At 38.9% G+C, this 21,081-nt stretch overlaps 1 protein-coding gene across 1 annotated transcript; it reads left to right on the plus strand.

The window, feature by feature from the left end:
• Nucleotides 1–144: 144 nt before the first annotated feature.
• Nucleotides 145–20,435, plus strand: stk11 (serine/threonine kinase 11). Its single transcript, XM_047369099.1, has 11 exons — nt 145–302; nt 2,465–3,441; nt 10,639–10,722; nt 10,861–10,950; nt 11,382–11,514; nt 12,685–12,821; nt 12,906–13,033; nt 15,000–15,057; nt 16,706–16,899; nt 19,115–19,365; nt 19,984–20,435. The coding sequence occupies exons 2-10, from the start codon at nt 3,158–3,160 to the stop codon at nt 19,321–19,323; spliced, it is 1,317 nt and encodes a 438-aa protein (XP_047225055.1). The 5' UTR covers nt 145–302; nt 2,465–3,157; the 3' UTR covers nt 19,324–19,365; nt 19,984–20,435.
• The last annotated feature ends 646 nt before the right edge of the window (nt 20,436–21,081 follow it).

Genomic DNA, 21,081 nt, shown 5'->3' on the forward strand with positions numbered 1-21,081 from the left:
TGTTAAATAAACCTCATTTCATTCAGTTAAACTGAACCACGGAAAAAACTAAAACACGCAGGAGACGGACCAATAAGGACTGACTCGGGACGCCGCAAGTGAACAAAAGGTGGCAGAGGTCGTCGTCTTTCCTCACTGAAAACTTTGATTTGACGCAGTAACGTGTGGGGCGAGTTCAGGGGGGAGGTAAACAAGATGGCGACAACCTGAGAGGCAAGAGTAGCACGAATAGTCAGAAAATTTTATTAGTATTTTGTCAGACGAGAGGATTACTAGCTTTGTCGAGGACGGTCACACAGCGGGTGAGTAAACCTTACAGCTGAGACGTGTTTGTAAATTTAGGCGAGAGTCAGCACCAGAAGCTAGTTAGCTTTTTAAATGGCTAGTTAGCAGTTTACATTGGAATCAGAACGTCCTGCTAGCTCTCGGTTAGCTTTCATTAGCTTGATTCATCTGCTTTATTTTGTGTCAGTGTTACTAGAGGTGCACAGGTTGTTAAAGCTAATGTCAAAGCAGGTGTTGGATGAACAGAATGCAGCATGGTCTGATAATGTTCTCACAGCCCAGTATGCAGCCGCTTCACCGGCAAATGAAGTTGGATAGCCTCTGCTGCTGTCTATCCAGCCCTTAGCTGCGCTTGTGTGACGACGTTTCGTTCGTCCACTCGTCTTGATTTTCTGTCGACTCTCGGTGAACGCAAACACGTTTCTGTTTTTAATATAAGACAAGCTGAGGTGGTTGAGTGTTTGGCTTTTTTTTTTTTATATATGAACCCACAAAGTGAATCTTTATAACAGGAATCTTTCATTCAACCAGAGTTGCTAAACAAACTTAGCCTTTAGCCTTCAAATGTTTACATTTTTACTAGTTCAGCTGTTTAGTTATACAGTTGTTGCAAAAGTTGGGTTCGGGTCATCACCGTGTCTTTTGAAAAATAGGATTCAAATTAAATTTAATATTCTGTACAGGCGCGTTTTTGCCATTGTTATTTATAGAAATAACCACAGAAGTCATAAGTGGATAAACGCAGTTTAATGGGTCTAGACTTTTTGTATTTTATACGCCTTTTAATTTTCTCATACCTTGCAAAAAAATTCATTTCTCTTGAACATTTTCGTATTTTGTATTCTATAGCTTCAATCTTGATCAGTTAATTGTACTGTTATTTTCTATAATAAACCGACACAAATTGTGTATAACTGTAAAACGGAGAGAAAATTACATTGTTTATATAGGAAAGGTTTGGGGCATTTGCATTCAATCTCCCTTCACTCTCAATACCCCTAAATATAATTTAGTGCACCTATTTGCATTCAGCAGCCACCTGATTTGGTACTTAGAGTCCATCTGTGTGTAATTTAATCTGAGTATAAATACAACTGCTCTGTGAAGGCCACAGTAGTTTGTTAGAGAACATTTGTGAACAAACTGCATCATGAAAAGCAAAGAACACTCCAGAAACAAATCTCTTGCTTTGAAACTAAAAGTGCTGTTCAATCAGTAAATGGAAAGAGTATAGCACATCTGCCAACCAACTCAAACATGGCCATCCACCTTAAATGACTTGCAGACATCCACAGCTCAGGTAAGACAGTATATGAACATAACTTCTATTAGGCATGCCCTAGTCAGATCTGGCCTTTTCTAGAAGAGTGGAAAGAAGAAAGCTATTAAGAGCCATTAACTGCAGTTTGCATCAAACCATGTAGGGGACACTTGGAAGATGTTCAGTTAGATGATTTCTTCTGCAGGGAAAGTGAAGCTGGCCGGAGGTGATGGAAAATTAGACGGTACTAGTACTGGAAAAAAAAAACCTGTTAATGGCAAAAAGACTTGAGAGTGAGGTGAGGTTGGTTTTTATAGAACACATACACTCAATCCTGTCTGACGGAGTTTGAGCTATTTTGTATATACATTCCCAAATAAAACGCAGAAGTGTTTGGTTGGACAGGGATTGCAAACAGTGATATTTGGGCTCTTAAATACCTAACACTGTTGTGGGTTTCTTGAATGAATTGCCAAAACCTTCCTTTGAAAAAGAGATTAAGTTTATTGTCCATGTTCGAGCTTCTGTAAAAGAGGATTCTGTGTATTAGGTGCTTCCTAAGCCCTTCCTTATGTTTGGATGTGAATACCACCAAACTTAAAGCTGAGGGTCTTAAACTTTAGGGGACTATTTAGGCTGAATGTGGTGTGACAGACCACTAAAATAAAAGTTAAAGATATTTTAGACCCAAATGTTTATCAGTAGAAAGCTCAAATAGCAACCTCACATTCTCACTCCTTGTGTTTATTCTTTTAACAGTTCTAGTCTTAACTCTGATTGTGACAAAGACAATGGGGTTAACATATTAGGCTGTGGTGTTGATGCATTAACTGAAACTCCTTTTGATATATATTTTTTTCAGTAACTTAAAACTAATTGAAATTGAATCTATTATTGTGCCAATGAATCTTTCTTCAGGCACCATGCTCTGGAAACTGTGGTGACATGGAGGACACCTAAGAACGGTTCAACATATTGGATGGTCCAGTCAACCTTCTGGAGCTTGATTGGCACTAGTGACACCGACACTACCACAGCTTCGGTTGTTGGTCTACATTTGGATCCAGACCATCTATAAACACGCTTGTGTGTCCTGAGGAAACTGTCCTTTAGTATGGACCTCTGACAGATATGTATTGTTATAAGGCCTTAAAGAAAGACTGGTTGCCTTTACCTAAAGTTGTATTGTATTAGAACCCTAAAAAAATTATTCAGACTGACTCAGATCATAATTACACTGTAAAACCTTCCCCCAACTTTCTGTTCAGCATTAATCATAATAAACCTAGCTCATAATGAACAGTATTAAGCACTAACTCAGCACTGGAGCCAGATTGTTCTGCACCTTTTTTTTTTTTAACCCCTTTTGAATAAAAAGAGCCCTAATGTTTACAGGATTCAGATTATTCACCCACCTGTTTCCTCAACCCTCAGGCCCCTTTTCTCTTTCACCTATTTTCAGTTTTTTTCATCTTGTTTTCATTCATTTATCTTGTCTAATGGATCTACCTAGTTTAGTGCTAAAAGGTTAACAGCAGATTACACGTTAGCGGCCAGAGCCACTTGCTTTGTCGTGCACCCAAGGATTAAGCTGTTGTAAATCTCGCCATCATGAGTGACAGCGACCTGCCTCATCTCGACTATCTAAATGAAAATGAACTCATGGAGATGGATACTTTCATTCACCGCATTGACTCTACCGAGGTGATCTATCAACCCCGGAGGAAGAGGGCCAAGCTGATAGGAAAGTACCTGATGGGGGACCTGCTGGGGGAAGGATCTTATGGCAAAGTTAAAGAAATGCTGGACTCAGAGACACTTTGCCGCAGGGCTGTCAAGATACTGAAGAAGAAGAAGCTTAGGAGGATTCCTAATGGAGAAGCCAATGTAAAAAAGTAAGTCTTTCTCACTGTATTCCCTTGTTTTCGTCTGCTTTTGCTCTGGTAGCTTTAATTAAAGGTAACATTTCTCAATGTTAATTTGGTGGTTTATCAGTTAAACATTTTCACATTTTGTCATGTTGCACCTATGAATTACAGTGTTTTCTTTTTTTGGGGTGGGGGATCAATTTAAAAAAAATTATACTGGATTTTTATTTTTTTATAAAAATTAGAAAAGTTGCAACTCCTTTCAGTTTCTAGATGTGTCTCCACCAGCTGTGGAGACACATCTAGAAACTGAAATTGTTAGATTGGATGCGGGGGTGCTCTGGACATTAATTTCCAAGTCTGGCCACAGATATTCCATTTGATTTAAGTCTGTACAGCAACAGGGACATTTAAACAATATGTTTAGGGCTGTTGCCCTGCTAGAAGAGGAACCTGTGCCCCAGTACAGTCTTTGGAAACCTCTAAAAGGTTTTCTTCCAGGATTGCTCTGTATTTAGCTCCGTCCCTCGCTCCACTAACTCAGGAAAAACAATCCCACCCCATGCTGCTGCCACATTCATATTGGTGTGTTGAGGTTGATGTGCACTGTTAGATTTCCTCTATACACTGTGCTATGCATGTATACCAGAAAGCTCAGTTTGGTTCTTTTGATCAGAGCAGCTTTTTCCACATGTGTACTCCATCGCCTGCATGGCCTCTGTCAAAATACAAACTGGATTTTATTTATAACTTTCTTTCAATAGTGACTTTGTTATTGTCACTCCTTCATAAAGGCTACATTTGTGGAGTGTACCACTTATAGTTGTAATGCCACTTGAGCTGTGGATCTCTGCAACTCTGTTGGTCTTACACATACAAACCTAACATACAATGTTATTAAAGTTTTTAGCTGCAATGTGACAAAATGTGAAAACGTTTAAGCACTGTGCTTCTACTCATCTGCAGTGCATATAGATAAGTTAGTCTCACTGAAGGAGCTTTCATTTTTCTCATATTGTCTTGTTTTTTGAATCGTTTATACACCACATATTAAACTGCAATTTGATTTCCTTTAGAATCCCATTGGCCCTCAGTTTAATCTAGTCTAAGAGATTCTTTTTGGTGCCTCTCCCTGAACTTTATCTGTTGGGAAGTTTAATGACCCATCTCGTTAAAGAATAACTAAAATGTGTCATCCTTTTATATCTGTAAATTGCATATAAGTTGATAAATCACAAACAGGAAAATTTTTGTCCTCAATTATTAAACATACACTTAATTAATTTTCACGCATAAAAATATGGGATTAAGTCCTCCATGGTCAGTTAAAGGCAACTGAAAGGTACCTGATTAATGTCAGATATTATGGAGCACTGAGCCTTTTTATTATATTATTGGAAGCAGGATGTAGGCTATGTAGCCCGTATTGTCTCATTAAACTGTGACCAAGGGTGTGAGAAGATGACCTAGAAGATCCTTCTGTATAAAATGTTAACCATGAATTTCTTCAGAGCTATCTGGCTGATATTAGTTTCCGTTTAGCTAGACTCTCTCTGTTTTAGTGTTGCTCTTGTTTGGGTATCCTGCATATCTATCGTTTTTTTTTTTTCTGCCACATCCATTTTTTTAATAAGCATCAACAGTTTTAATCACATTAGGTTAATTAAATATGACCTCCGCTTTTCACTGAGGGGATTTGCTAATAATAGACTTGTCTTTAGAAAATTGTCAGAATTAGTTCACTCTGAGCCAAAGAAGCTCTGCATGTCTTTAGGCCACATTTAAAACAGAGAACAGGCTGTATTCGGTATGAAGAACTGTCTGTGTGATTGCTGTGCTTTCTTGCTTTATCTAATTCTCTGACTAACTTTGAAGTTTACACTTTATATACTGAAAGCCTTTAGTCAAAATATAATTGTCGACCAAACTGTCCTGGCAGCAGCTGTAGCGCTTCATCACTCATTGCTCCTTCAATGCTGTTTTAGTGCTGCATTGTGCTTGGATGTCTTTTTAAAACTACTTTGACTGAAATAGAGTGCTACGTATCGCAGTGAACTGTGCCATTCTTTATATATCGTTTTTTCTCTTTAGGTTGATGCCCTGATTTGATTAGAAGTCTGTCAGTTGTATTTGAGATGGATGGATAAAGAGCTAAGTGCATCATGTTTTCACTTTGTTAAAAACAGTTTCATTGGAACACGTCAGCTGTCGCCTATCCGCACACTTCAGTTCACACATCACAGCGGCAAATACTGCTATCAAAATGTGGTGTCTTAACAGAAAATGCTGCTTCGTTGCTGGGCAGAACACACTCGAGATGTGACTTGATTCAATTGGCACAGAGGCCATTGCAATGGTTTGTCTACTACCCATAGTGGATGAGGCGTTCTACTTGGTAATGTTTTCTGTTCATGTATACATTGCATCTAGTTGTTATGTAAACATAAATCACTGAATAGAAATGGCTACATCGCCATGATAACATAGACTGAAACCATAACTTGTTCTAGAGCAGATTACCCCAGACAGAAACCTCTCATCAGTCAGATGATCCATATGAACCAGTTTAAAAGCTCAATTGATGTTCTACACATCTTATTATAAAATAACTACCTAGACACCAACATGCTATATCACATTTAGACACTGTTCAGAATGCTATCTGCAAAGTTTGATCTGAAATTATGCAGACATCTTTTTTTATTTTTTTTATGTTTTTAGCCTCAACAGTAGGACTGTCAGAGATTTGTTTTAAACCTATATCCTTCCACGGTTCCACTTTAGGGGCTGCAGTTGGTAGCACTGTTGCCTTGCAGCAAGAAGGTCCTGGGTTCAATTCCCGGCCGGGGGTCTTTCTGCATGGAGTTTGCATGTTCTCCCCGTGCATGAGTGGGTTCTCACCGGGTACTAACCGGCTTCCTCCCACAGTCCACAGACTGTATGAATGAGGTGTGCATGGTTGTTTGTGTGTGTTGCCCTGCGATGGACTGGCGACCTGTCCAGGGTGTACCCCGCCTCTCGCCCGTAGACTGCTGGAGATAGGCACCAGCTTCCCTGCGACCCCCTATGGAATAAGCGGTAAAAAATGACTGACTGACTGTTCCACTTTAGGAGCTGCAGCTCAGCTACAGTAATTATCTGCCACATTATAGTTGATGGCTGGAATGGGATGTATGATACATACATACCATGCTAGAATTTTCTCAAAAGTCTGCCGGTGCTTATTTAACAAGAACTGCAAAATGCACTGATTGTGTAATCAGTTCATTTTGATCAGTAAAGTTTGATTAATGGTCAGTGAAGTGATTTATTTATTTATATGGGATTGTAAATTGGCTAGTACGTGGCATAGTAAAATAACACTGTTTCAGGGTATCACCTTAGGGATGGGCTAAACAAAGTCAAGATCATATCACAATATTCTGAGGTATTTATTGTGTGTACTGTTTTTGTTATTTCGCTTTAAAGCTGTTTTTAAATGGGCTACTTCAGTATACCACTTCTATTAAGTGCAGTTGTACCACTAAGCATGTTTTCTTTCTTAGTTGTATTAAAATATATTTACACCCTTATATGGAAGCATCATTGGGAAAAAAAATAGTCCAAACCGCAGAGGTAACAATCCCAACCTAAATACCAGCAAGCGATATGACCATTCCTAAGCAGTGTTTACACACTGATTTTACATGATCTAACAGGCATTTCTACTATAATAATCTAGCAAAGCAGGTATTATAGTAACAATAATGCTGTCTATATATTTCATTTTAATATTGATGCACAGATTTAACCAAAAATAATAATAAAAAGCCATTAAACCTATTGGTGGTAGTTTCTGAGTCGTTAATGTGAAGGATTCACCTTGTTGCCATTCTGCTGTTTGGAATAACCCTAGGACTATAACTAGTTGGTTACTAAGTTGGGCTACTTCCTGGGCTAGTCTGGTTCCAGTCGAATGCTTTACCTTGACAAGAGTGATGGTTTACAAACCAAGATTGTCTGTGGGTGTTTGTTTTTTTTTTTGCAACTGAAAATATTTTTTTCATCCACATTTGTTTTTGTAAGGGAGAAAGTGAGGGGCCGCCTTTTAGTCGGGTAACTTGCGTATGTCTAGGAAGAGCTTGGATTACACACACTATCTGGCCTCTTACAAGAAGGACTTTATATCGAAGCAACATTGTAATGAAAATTTTAAAGCTGCGGAAACTGTAACTTGCTGCATCGTATTTGACTGTATGTGAGATTGTAAATACTAAGCTAATATTGTATACGGTTAAAAGTTAAGCGGTTTAAGTACCAACCTAAATAATTGGCCAGTAACTCAACTATTGCACCAAAAGTTGTTTTTTGCAGCATCCCTCCTTTTCCTTCATTTATAGCAACAGTAAAATTTCTATTATTTATCATCCTCTCCATGAATGCAGCCTGCTACTTTCTTTGAAAATTAGTCACACATTTTGTTATCCCCTCTGCTCTATAACTATATTTGTCTGAAAGCTGTATTTTAGGCAGAAGTGTCAAATGAAGCATGAAGAGCCACTTTTTAAATGAATAATGTATTCATTTATTTAAATAATCATTTATGATTAGTTTTAGCTATTTGAACTTAAAAAAAATCTTCACTCCTCCTCTGGTCCACAGGGTTTCTTTAAAAGTTCTGTTTACTTTTTAAATGCCATTTAAGGCCTTTTCAGTAAGTTAAAAACCTTACTAGACAACCCTAGCCATCATGCATCAAACCAAAGAACCTTTAACTAGTGGCACCATTTGTGTTAGCGGACAGACCGCAAGTATTTGCAAATCGGATGGAAATATCAGTGTGTGAAGGCGTGGACCAGCGTGTCCATTCAGCACCTACACAGCCTTCTTGTTAATGAAATGGTTTCTCTTCCTAGAGTATTGCTGCTGGGATGGGCGTGCTCCTGCTGGTATTGATTGAGCAATGCTACTTCTGTTTCTATGGTAACAGTCTGTGAATGCCTGTCTGGAATGATAGGAACGCAAACGAGCACAAAGCCCAGCACAGCGTAGATTGAGGTTCTGATAATCTGTTTATGTCGTTGCTGCACCACAGTCACTTCAGTATCGCTGAGTGTTGCAGTCCTGTCAGCGCCGCAGCCTGCGGGCCCGGTAGTGCACAAGGTCTTTCGGTACAAATATGAGCTGCAGATGGACTGCAGCAGTGACTGACCCTCCAGCGTCAGCACAGACTCTGTTATATTACTTTGTGTAATGTAAATGAGTAGCTGTTGGGATGCAGTCACACACACTCACAAACAAGCAGTACATGTAAAATGCCATCTTTGCTTTTTCAGATGGAAAGCAAAGACAGTTTACATCTTTAAATGGAGCTAGTTCATTACTTATCTTTATGTTTTTCTTTTTTTGAATGTGCACGAAGAAACTACTTTAAGGGGTGCAGCGTTGCATCAATATCTGTGTGTTTGGCCCACAATATCCGTTGCTAAAGATTAATGTTAAAATCAAAGGATGGACAAAGTTTGATCAGGTTTTCAGTGGTGAGGCACAGAAGATCTCCAGGTTGCATTTTGTGTGAAGACGGATGCTACAGCCTTTATTGGACCTACTATTGTAATATTAACAATAATCCTCTTAATTTTTTTCAATACTTCATTTTTTATTATTTTTTTGCTAAACGTTTAAATTACTATATACTCAGTAAGTCGTACACAATTGGACAGTGCACTTTGAGATGTCATTTAAACAAAACTCTTCCGTTCAGTCGGTTATTCTGCTGTGTAGTTTGCACACACCTTAAGCTGGGTTTAGACTTAAAATAGGGATCATCACATAAACATCACAGTGATATTTCAATCTCATTTTCACTTTTTTCAAGCTGCTAAAAATGAGCTACAGAAACTGAAGGGGTCGAGAGCACAATTGTCTTCAGAACTAACAGTCATTTATGAAAAGCTGCTGTCTGGGGTTTTTAGGATGTTAAACGTTGGTAAAATGATCTAAACAGCTGCTGCATCCAGCAATTTTAATTTAAAAATTTTTTTCTCTAAACCGTTTTTAATCATGAACTGAGACAACTCTTTTATACTTACAGGTATGAAACAAAGAAGTTGCAACAAATAGCTCAGTAAAATGAGAGTTTAAGGCTTTAGTTACTTAAAGTTAAGAGCACATGATGGGTACTTTTGTAACTGTTTTTAACACGTTTTACTCAAAGATGGAACCTCTTCATTATCGGTTTTCTGTGGATTATTCTACATTGTAAATATTAGAGCTGCCCAATATGTTCAATCAAAATCGTCATCGTAATGTTACAAGACTGCTTGGATGAAATATTTTGTGGTAAATTAGATTTGAAATGGCGTTCATGCAAATTCTGCATGTGAATAATACATGTTAGCCTGTTGGGTAGATTGTCACTGCCCTTGGTGCACACTTGGTGTTTATTTTTAGTAGCTGAGATATTAAAGCTTATCAGGGATACCTCGATGAAGGAAAAGAATGGGGGGGGTGTGTATGAGTTCATTGTTATTGATCTCATTGGAATATTCCGCCATAATATTGTTATTACATGTTTTTCTGATATCCTACAACCCTGGAAAAAATACATTTACTTGTCAAGGTCCTCCAGCAGGCTGGCAACATTTCCAGATCCTTCATAATTCATGGAAGATGGACTTAAATTTAGTTAGCCTTCCTGTTGTCTGCTCTGTGCTCTCTTGGCTTGCAGTCAATGTAACAATCCAATAAACCTTCTGCTGCTCAAAAATGAAAAACATGAGAAGCAGCTGTTTATTATATTTTATAATATAAAATGTAGTATATTGTATCTCTCTCAGTACCAAAATATCCTCAAAAAGAGCAATCTGACCAATAGATATTTCTGTATATTAAACATCTGTTTATAAATACAGTTTACAGTTTGACAAGGTAATCGATATTTGGTTATTTAAGGGTGCGAATATATGCTTGTTGCAACCTTTAACTTTCAACAATACAGGACTGTGACATCACTGGGTTTGAACCATGACTTTGATACTGGCTTCAATACCAATATTGGACCCAATCTACTTATTATTGAAGTACTAACCAATGGCAGCCGTAATCAAATAAATTGTAATCGTCTGCTTTTATATTGGTACTTTTCAAGCAGAAATGTGCTGACATTAAATCATACAACAAAGATCTCATGCAGTTTTTGCTTGATTTTTCTATCTCATTTGTTTCCCTTCTTTTAATTTCTAGGGAAATTCAGCTGCTAAGAAGACTCCAACACAAGAATGTGATCCAGTTGGTTGACGTGCTCTACAACGAAGAGAAGCAGAAAATATATCCTTTAGCTTGAATGGATTGGACTTGTTATCCTTAATTCTTCTGGTTTTTTTGCCAGTTGTAAACCTTAATTATTTATTCTGTTCAATCAAAGTATTAGTTTCCGTAGAACATTCTCCTCAACTCCTAACTTACGTATATGGTGATGGAGTATTGTGTTTGTGGAATGCAAGAAATGCTGGACAGCGTCCCGGAGAAAAGGTTCCCAATATTTCAAGCTCACGGGTAAGCCTCTCATTTTTCCTCCCTTCTTCCCCTTCCTCAAGTCTCTCTTTCCCTGAGCTTCTCAGCTATATTTAGTCTGAGCCCTTCTGCTGCTGCTTCTCCAGGCCTAAGTTTAGATGAGTCTGCAGGGTCGATACTGTTCAAATAACTGACCAGAGACTGTTTGAATGCCTAGTCACTGCCTGAATGCTTCTAATGGCTGGTGAAGGTTTTTTTAATCAGTGCTATTTTTTTTTTTATTGGCAATTGTTTGTATGGTTTGCCAATAATAAAGCTACTCCCTCAGTTTTATGTTCTGAGATGTTGGTGCTAGCATTTATTGATTTCTATAAAATATGACTTTTTTTTTTTTTTACATTTTGAGTATTTCTGCTTCCCTCTTAAGCACATGCATAAATGTCTCCGATTTAGTTTTTTCTGCTTTTCTGCAGGTACTTTTGCCAACTCATAGATGGCCTTGAATATTTACACAGCCAGGGAATAGTTCACAAAGACATTAAACCAGGAAATCTGCTGCTGACCACAGACGGATCTCTTAAAATCTCCGACCTTGGAGTAGCAGAGGTAAGCAGAAGTCTATTACTATTAGTTTTCAGCAAGTCAACCATCTGTTATTCGCAGTTGATTTTTAATTTTTCATCATCCCTGTGAAAGCATCAAGAGCTCAGTTATAATGAGATTCAGTTCTTTTGTTGCACAGGTTCTTTTCTTACAGTGCTTTGCAAAAGTATTCATACTTAAGCTTTTTCACGTTTTGTCACGTTGAAGCAAAAAACATCAAAGTACTCTCCTGACATTTTGGGAAAGACTTTTGGGGTATGACCCTACCACCTTTGCACATCTAAAGACCACAATTTTTGCTGGTTTCTCTTTTCAAAATGGCTCAAGTTCAGGATCGGACATCTTGAGTTGTTTATGAATATGCTCTGATTCAAGCCATTCAGTTCCAGCTCTGGTTGGATGATTTGTGTCGTCCTCCCAGAAGGTGACCCTCCACCACAGTGTTAAGTCTTCTGCAGCCTCTAACAGGTTTCTTCCAGGATTGACCTTTGTTTAGCTCCATCCATCTTATCATCAACTCTGACCAATTTCCCTGGCCTTGTTTAAGAACAGGATCCCCACAGCATGATGCTACTGCCTCCATGTTTCTCTTTGGTGATTTTGTTTGCAGGGTCATTTGCAGTGCTTTTTACACCACATAGCAGTTTGCATGATGGCCAGAAAATTAACTGCTGATTCACGTGACCAGAGCACCTCTTCTTCGGCATGTTTGCTGTCTCACCAACTGAAAGCCTAACTTCTTTTGGCTTTCTTTTCAACATTGTCTTTCTCTTTCTGCCACTCTTCTATAAAGACCAGATTTGTCGAGTGCACAACTAGTTGTCTAAGATGTCAGAGTAAAATTTTCCTTCCCGTCATGATTATGCACTGCTTTATGTTGTTCAATCGTATAAAATCCCAAGTAAATACACTGAAGTATGTAATTGTAACGTGACAAAAAGTGGTAAATTGGTATGTCTGCATTTGCAAGACGCCTTTAAAACAAAAGGGCTGTAGATAAAGGTTTTTAATGTTATGATGATCTTGCTTTTGTTCATGTAAATCCAGCTGTTTCTCAGCTATACTATTTGTTCTTATAAATGAAATTGCAGAGAAGTTAATTACACTTTTAATTTCACTTTCACAAGAAGAGTTACATAGACCCAGCTCTCTCCTCACTTCCATCTCTTTCAGGCCCTTCACCCGTTTGCAGAAGATGACACGTGTCGTACGAGTCAGGGCTCACCGGCCTTCCAGCCCCCAGAGATCGCCAACGGACTGGACACCTTTTCTGGGTTTAAAGTGGACATTTGGTCTGCTGGAGTAACACTGTGAGCAACTCTTAACCATAGTGTTTAAACCATTGTTTATCTCTAAAGTCTTCCCTGCTGACCCTGACCTTTGCCTCTTTTCAGATATAACATTACAACAAGTCTTTATCCGTTTGAGGGAGACAACATCTATAAGCTATTTGAAAACATTGGTAAAGGAGACTACACTATTCCTGAGGAGTGTGGACCCCTCCTGTCTGACCTGCTGCAAGGTAAGTGTTGTTCTGAACACTCGTTTTCTGTAACAGAGGCAGACCGAACAGGTTTATCATAAAAAAGCAACATTTGCACCAACATGCATGCGAAATTAATGCAACAATCATAAAACGTATGATGATGCAGTACCTTCATACAGGGATGTTTGGACCTTGTTACTCTTTCTTCATTATGGGACCTTGGTAAAAGAATGTTATTATAATAAGTAGCAGTTATTTCGCTGAAAAGCAGATCTCTTCTTTTAACTGCTGCTCTGCAGCGTTTAATGACAAGGAAACGAGATTGAAATGTTGCATTTATAGGCTGCAACAGATCAGTATACTTTTAAGGAGAGTGAAACTATTGTCCATGTGTTTGTAAAAGTATTCACACCCATTTAATTTTTTTCACATTTTGCCATGTTCTAACCTTAAACTTAAATGTATTTCTTAGGATTTTGTGGTATAAAATAACACAAAGTAACAATGTAAAGTGGAGGGAAATGATACTTGATTTTCACTTTTCATTTTTTTTTTTTTTTAATAGATAAAACCTTGCAACTTGTCTTTTTTTTTACCAGTAAGGTGACTTCTGAAGGCAACTAGCTGCGCTAAATTGTATTTAGGGCTGTCAGAGTAAAGGGAGCTGAGCACAAATGCATGTCACACTTTTCAGATTGTTTTATTACAAAATAACTGTTTTCCCTTCAGTTCAGTTAGTGATGCCTACATCTGTGACTTAAAATCCTAAAACAAAGCAACCCAAAATGTAAAAGTTCAACGGGTGTGAATACTTATAATTGTATAAAAGAGTTTTCATTAATTTGAATGTTTTTACATTATAAAAATACATTTTCTCTTCCTTTTGTAAGTAAAAAAAAAAGTTGAAGAGAACCACATGAAATGTAACTTTTTCCAAGGACTCTAGTTGGTTTACTGATTCTCTGCCTTCCAAGTGTCTCTGTGGTCTTTCCAGTCAACATCCAGTAGGTGTCGCTGTGACATAAGTAAGAGTGGGTGCTCTACATGCTTGGTTTCCTCCGAACAGTAGAAATCCCTAAAGCGCCTGACGTGGTTTCCATTGATCTGGAGCCAGCAGCAGAATAATAAACACTCTATAGTCGGACTTTGCTTTTGCCGAGATGAACGCAGCAGTTTTTCTTCTCCTCAAAACTAAACAGTCAAGAATCTTTTTTATTTTCCTGCGAAACAAATGCTGTGCATGTTTATAACCGAAGAAGATGTTGGGAGGATTATGTTTGCGCCGGCTACGGTAAAAACCTTTAGTAGACGCTAAATGCTTTAATAGGAAATCCTGCCTTCATGTGCAGATTTTCCAAACTGAAACCTACCAGCACTTCCTTTGAGCAATCTCATTCGCATTGAGCATTACATTTATAACAATAGATGGAGGAAAAAGGCAATCCATACTGTTTTTAAAACAGACCAGGCCCCCATTTTGAATGTGACGTCTGTCTATGATGACGCAGCACCTGAGAGATAGTCAGTCCATAATTACATGGTCTAAAATAAGCCTTTCACCACAAAAGGTGTCCTTCAGCAGGCGCAGCGCTACTATCAGCTCTTTGCATTCTGCCCTTTTCTTGGTTGGTGACAGTTACATTATTAGTGAAAAGACACCACATCACTTCTCCATTATAACTCGGAAATTCTGCTTCACACAGAAGTCCAATCTGCATTACAGCAATTGAGGCACAAAATCCTATTGCATCGATGCACTTGTTGCGCTACTCATTTTAATGTTTCCATACTGACCCTCGTTGACTACTTAAATTACACAGAATGTATTAAATACTGTAAGATTAACCCACACTCTTTCAAAGGATGTATAACATGTGCTTTTCAGTACATGAGTATCTTCCCCCCCTCATATTCTTTGCCTACCACCAGGTTTCAGTGATAAAAGGCAGGTAAAGAATGGCTTATTAAAGCAATTAAATCCACAATTTTATGTGTTTTCCAGGAATGCTTGAGTATGACCCTTCAAAGAGGTTTTCCATACAGAAGATAAGGCAACACAAGTAAGAGCGTTTTGTTTTTCCTATTTTTTTGAATGCAGAATATGGTTTACGTCCCCTTTCTAGCCCTAAAAGAATCTGTTGCAGTAAACGATAGACACTGGATTGTAAAAGAAAGTACACCCAGCAGAGGACTTTATGTATCAACATGTTTTGAAAAACTAATTAGCTGGTTCTTAGAATAAGTTTATGTACCTTCAAGTTATCGACTGCTGTATCAGTCAGTCTTGCCATTATGGTGGGATTTTGGCCAGTTGTGGTTCTGTGAATTTTGGTCATTTCAACTTTGATCTTGTCTGTCAAAAGGATGAAGCCTTGATCTTTACAAAGCTGCATCTGGCAAGCTTTAGCCAGGCCTCCAAGAGACATTTATGTTCTAGCTGACCCTCTACATTTAAGCCAAATATGCCCCTTTTCCACTGGCTCATTTTAGCCGGCGTGGCTCCACACCACTCAGTTTCGTTCTACCCGGTACCGGTTGTTTACACAAACCCACTGACGGCTGAAGTCCTGCCTTCAGGTGTCAGTGCAGTGTTGCTATTAACATTACTATGTGACTTTGTTACATTAAAGTAATCTGTGTGAATCAATAGAAAATAATAATAAAACTGTAAAAAACAAAAACATACATAAATAGGCTAATTACTAATAATGCTTGCATTATTATATTAGCAAGAATGTCTTTATATATGTTTTTTCAAATATAAAATGATCCACGGGATAATTATCTGGACTATAGCCCAACCAGAACTTATAAAACACGGCTCAGGGGTTCTGATGTGAAAGAAGAAGAGGAGAGAAGAGACGCTGCTGTCTGGATGATGAAGCTCCAGAGTTTGCCTGAAAAAGTAACAACTTTGGGCTTTATGAAGATGTTTTGGTCTCAGTTCAGTAAATTTCCAAACCAAACACACCGTTTCATGGTGGTATTGTTTTGTGTGTTTTGGGGGAAATGTTTGTGCCTCTGAACAGCTGATTTTATGTGTGATCAGCTGATTTAGGATGTTATTCAAAACAGCGCTCTGCCTCTGTGTAATTCAGAAAGCTGATGTTATTTTTCTTTTCTTTCAGCCTCCAGGCATGGTTTATAATTTGTAAATAGAAAAATTATATTTCAGTTGGACCCACTACGGGGTTGTAGTTGCTCATGAGTTTTTTTTTTTTTACTTTTCCTCTTGGAAAACCTTCTCATTTCTCCTGGTCCCATGGCCAATCAGTGAACAGCAGTCTGTTCACCTCACATGTAGTCCCAACTCGACCTGCTCAGGAGCAGGGACCAAAACACTAGCTACAGTACGGGGAAAAAACCGTAATGGAAATGCTAGCAAAGCGAGCCGAGGGGAGTAAATCGAGCCAGTGGAAAAGAGGCAATAGTTTGAGTGTTTTAGTAACTGTTCTGTCTTTAACAGCCTTTTGGTACTTTAACATTTAATTGTTTGGTAGACGAGTTACACGGTGGCGCAGTTGGTAGCACTGTTGCCTTGCAGCAAGAAGGTCCTGGGTTTGATTCCCAACCGGGGGTCTTTCTGCATGGAGTTTGCATGTTCTGCATTCTCTTGTAGATGGAGCCATAACCAAAGTTATAGCTCCTGTAGCTCCTGCCATTTGTATTTATATTAACACCTTCCCCTTCAAATCAAATCCTTGTCAGCTGGGTACGGAAGAAACATCCTCCGTCCGAGCGGCCGGTGCCCATCCCTGCCAGCGCAGAGAGCAGGGACCAGTGGCGCAGCATGACAGTTGTTCCCTACCTAGAGGATTTGCACGGCTATACAGAGGATGATGACGACGAGCTCTATGATGGAGAGGATGAGATCATATACACTCAGGACTTCACAGTGCCAGGTAAGACAGCACACTAGGCCTGAGTCACGTTCTCAGTTATTGGCATCTGTGAACTGTTAGTGAAAGTCTAAAGTTTCCTCAGACATGCAAGCAAAACAAGTGTATTAATCATAAGGTTTTTATTTAATATTATAATGTATAAACAGACAGTTAATGGCACCAGGCCGATGAACCTTAGTTATCTCCTCAAAACGGATAAAAACCCATGATTTTGTTTTTCAGATTGTCTTAAGTGTTGGGACTAATTATGGTTGGATTGTTTCTAGATTTTTTTTTCTAAGTAGTGAAGAAAGACTATAAAGCATTTCTGAATTTAGCAGAAATGCTTTAAATGTATTAAGCTAAAGCAGATTTAAATGCTTTTATCTGGTAGCGTGTAGCTGCTCTGATTTATAAAGCCATAGAAAACTCAGCTTGATTTCTAATTAAATGGTAACAGAGTTCTCTAATTTCTCTTTCTACATATCTGTCGTATGTTATGTCCTTGGGGTTTCATCTTCCCTTGTTTGCCAGCTCAAACATTTAGTTTACAGACGCAATGATATAATGTTCCACTGATTTCAATCTTGAAACTTGAAAAAATGTTAGCCTTTACTTTTTCCCTGGTTCATTTTGGTCTGAAATGTTAATTCTGTGAGTGATCCATTCTTCTCAATAATCTTATTTATGCTTTACAGGAAATATGCTCTCAGTTACCCAGTTTAACTCGAGTTATTCTTTGAAATCTTTTGGGATTTTAGTTTTAAGGTACAGGTTTTTATTTACATGGTAGTGATTGGTTAAGTATTACATCGTTTTCATTTAGTTTTATGATGTGTTAAGCATGCAGCCAATGGGTGAATCTGTCGTTCTTACTAAAAATGAATTGTGAGTGGAACTGTGAATAATGTCTGCTGTGAATAAGGTCTATCAGTGAACCCAGCTAGCGTGTGGGCATTGCTCAAGCATCTGGGACAAGCTGTATTTGTGTAACCTGTTACCATGCAGAAAGGCTTCCATTAATTACTTGTGTGTACAAACTGTAACCACTGTTGACAGATTTTTGAGAGAGGAGACATTAACAGACTGTTTTAACTGTGTTTCCTGACTCTGTTTTTATCTTGCCTCCCCCCCGTAGACTTCAGGTCCTACATCTGTTGCTAGGTAACAGCCTGTAATATAAATGCAGCAGTCAGTGTTGGGCATCTAGAAGTGGTGCCCCACATAAAAACCAAACGGAGCTGCAGAATGTGAATGAAGCCAACTATAAATAGTCCAGTTGAAAGGGTTTTGGTTTGGCACTATGAATGGTTTTCCAAGGTTTACTCCCGCACACATAGGGCATTGTCCCTCATAGGGAGCTTCATTTGAATGAAAGTAGAGCTTGAAGGATAAAATGAAGCACAGTTTGTGTTTTGCTCTAGCGGTAACTAAAGCACCTCCAGGGGAAAAATAGATTTTTTTTGTGTTTTGTTTTGGGGGGTTTTTTAGGGCTGATTTCCGATCTTTTCTTTTGTAGTGATTTTTACCTGAGTATTACAGTTTTGCTGTGTGGGAGTTTTCTCAGAGCTCCAGCTACACATGCTGACAAACTGAGACATCCGCACTTAAAAACAACAGGTGACATTAAGGTTGGAACCTATGACCCTGATGGATTTCCTGTTGCAAATGTTTTTTTGTTTTTTTTTACTCCTGTGTTTATCTGACCTGACATTATGTTGATGCTGCAGATAAATCCCCTTTGGCCTGGTTACTTTAAATGATTTGTAATTTTTACCACAGCAAGTCTGTGTTTCTGCTGGTTCGTTAATCAAGGGATCACAAACCCTGGTCCTCAAAGGCTGGTTTTCTGCAACTTCATGTGTTTCTGCTTCAACACACATGGAGCAAGTATTGAATTCGGTAGCAAGACCCTGTAGAAGTTGAATGCATGATGAGGATGCAATCTGATGGTGCTTTGGATTAGAGATTAATCTAAATTTAGCAGGACACCAGTCCTCGAAGACTGGACTGTGAAAGACCTGTTGAAGCAATAGTTCAGGCTTAGTTTAAGTGAGGTTTACTTCATGTTATATTCTTATCGCTTGTTTCTCTTGGAGGATCATTGGTGGCAGACTGTCTCCTACCTCCATTTCCCTCTGTGTAAATAACCGCCAAATGCAAACGTGACGACAACCTAAAGGTTCATAGAACAGCGATTACATAAACTACTACTGTGTCTTTACTGTGTCTTCAGGGCAAGTGGTGGAAGAGCATCAGGATCAGGGGAATGCAGACCACAGCCCACCGGTAGCTAAGCCAGTTTGTGTGAATGGGACAGAAGCGGGGTCTCTAAACAGCAAGACCAAAGCTGAACGCAGGTCCTCCTCCTCGTCCAACCCCTCACGTAAAGGAGTTTCCACAGCCAGCAAAATCCGCAAGCTCTCCACCTGCAAACAGCAATGACAGCCCTCTGATCACCATTCTCCCACAACAACAGCCCATCTGGTAAGTGTGTCAACGCCTTGGAAGCTGTGCCTGTGTGTTTCTGGTGAACTGTTTTAAAGAGTAGAAAACATGTGCTGCAGATCCAGATAAAAGGAACATGTTTGAGTGGAGAAGTTAAACAGGTTGAGAGTCGGTGTTGGTGTTCAGCTTGCAGCTCTCTGACTCATCACCACTTCTAGTGCGTCCTTTTTTTTTTGTTTGTTTTGTTGCTGCAAAAACACCTTTTGTACTGGCCTGTCAAATATCTTCTCAACTGGCTGTCAGGGCTCCTTGTTCAAATCAAGTAGGACACATCTTTGCTTCAAGCATTTTACAAAATTTTGAACGAGTTCCCTTTTTTTCCAGTTACCACCCACAGCTGCTCTTTCTGTCTTGCACACAGCCGACTCACGGAGCGAGGCTGTTTGTCATAGGTGCAGTGCAGAAGAGATGCTGTGTATTAATTTGTTCAAGCGATGACTCATCCTGAATGAGATAAAGTGGGTTGTGGGATGTTTGTGTCTTTCTCACCTTGTGGGTTGACTCTTTCCGTTTTCACGCTACAATTTAGTTTTCTCTGTGTAAAAATTCAGTCATACAGACGTCTGTGACAAGCTGATCCGTCTGTTTCTCTTTCAGGTCCATCTGTCCTCATCCTTTGTCTGGAGTCCTCATTGATGGGAATGAATCCTGCTGACATTAACGTCCCCACATCTCCCAGGACCGCTAGTCTTTTTGTAGAGGAGGGGAGAAGAAGTGACCGGGAGGAAAAGGACGGCATGAAAAAGTTCTGTTTGCTCTGAGACTGAAGCACTTCCTGTGAAGATGTTTATTTTCTCCCAACATTTTTGACTCCTTTCAACTTGTGTCATCCGGTTCTGGTTATTTCCTACTCACCCGTTCTGTCATCCTCGTCAGATGGCCAAGTATTGCACCAGACGTTTCAGACACCATCACCCCTGTTCCCACCCAAATCCCATCCTTTTGTTTCTTCAACTACCTTTTTGTTTTTACTGAACCCTGATGCTGTTGTTTTTTTTTTTTTCATACACATTGTGGTGTGTAATACATTAAAGTGGGGAAAAAAGAAACGGTATGGATAATTCTGTATTTAAATCGACTTTGTGAGTAATCAGAATAGTAATACCAGCAACAGAAACTGCATGCAGTACAGAGCTGAGTGAAAGGGAAGGTGATGGGTTTCTGGAGATGCTGACAGACTGAAGCCCCGACTTTCATTATTGGGAAATCTTAATTTAGTATTAAATTTTATTTTTCCGATGAATTTTTCTTATAAATTATTATTTATAAAGAATGTGCCCCAAACAGTCTGTTTTGCTCAATTTTTCTTTTTTAGTTGAGAATATCTTTAATACACAGTACACCTCAGTTGTTAATGCCAGCGATTAACTTTTATTGCATTTATTTTTAACATATTTGCACCACAACTAGGCACGGGCAACTTGCTGATATCAAGCTATATCCAGGTTTTAAACGGTCTGTCATAGTGTTTTTTATTTTTTTAGTAGTTTTAGTCAGAGAAAACATCAGTGATCTGAGTTTTCTCCTGTTGTATAAAGCATTGCATAAACTTACCCTCCCACACCTATTGCTGCGCACTTTAAGTCAGCTTGCTAAAAGAAAGCCCCTGCCCATATTCACTCGTTTTGAATTTCCTTTTTTGAATTAAAAACGGCTAAAGCTAAGGTGTGGAAACAAAAGGACCACCTATTATGC

This window comes from Girardinichthys multiradiatus, chromosome 6, assembly GCF_021462225.1.
Source record: "Girardinichthys multiradiatus isolate DD_20200921_A chromosome 6, DD_fGirMul_XY1, whole genome shotgun sequence".
Lineage (NCBI taxonomy): Eukaryota > Metazoa > Chordata > Actinopteri > Cyprinodontiformes > Goodeidae > Girardinichthys > Girardinichthys multiradiatus.

Excerpts from the sequence above, each read along its gene's own strand:
- stk11 (XM_047369099.1), top strand. The coding sequence starts at position 3,158 with ATGAGTGACAGCGACCTGCCTCATCTCGACTATCTAAATGAAAATGAA. Across the intron at positions 12,822-12,905 it reads TGGTCTGCTGGAGTAACACT|ATATAACATTACAACAAGTC; the intron begins GTGAGCAACTCT and ends GCCTCTTTTCAG. Across the intron at positions 15,058-16,705 it reads CAGAAGATAAGGCAACACAA|CTGGGTACGGAAGAAACATC; the intron begins GTAAGAGCGTTT and ends AATCCTTGTCAG.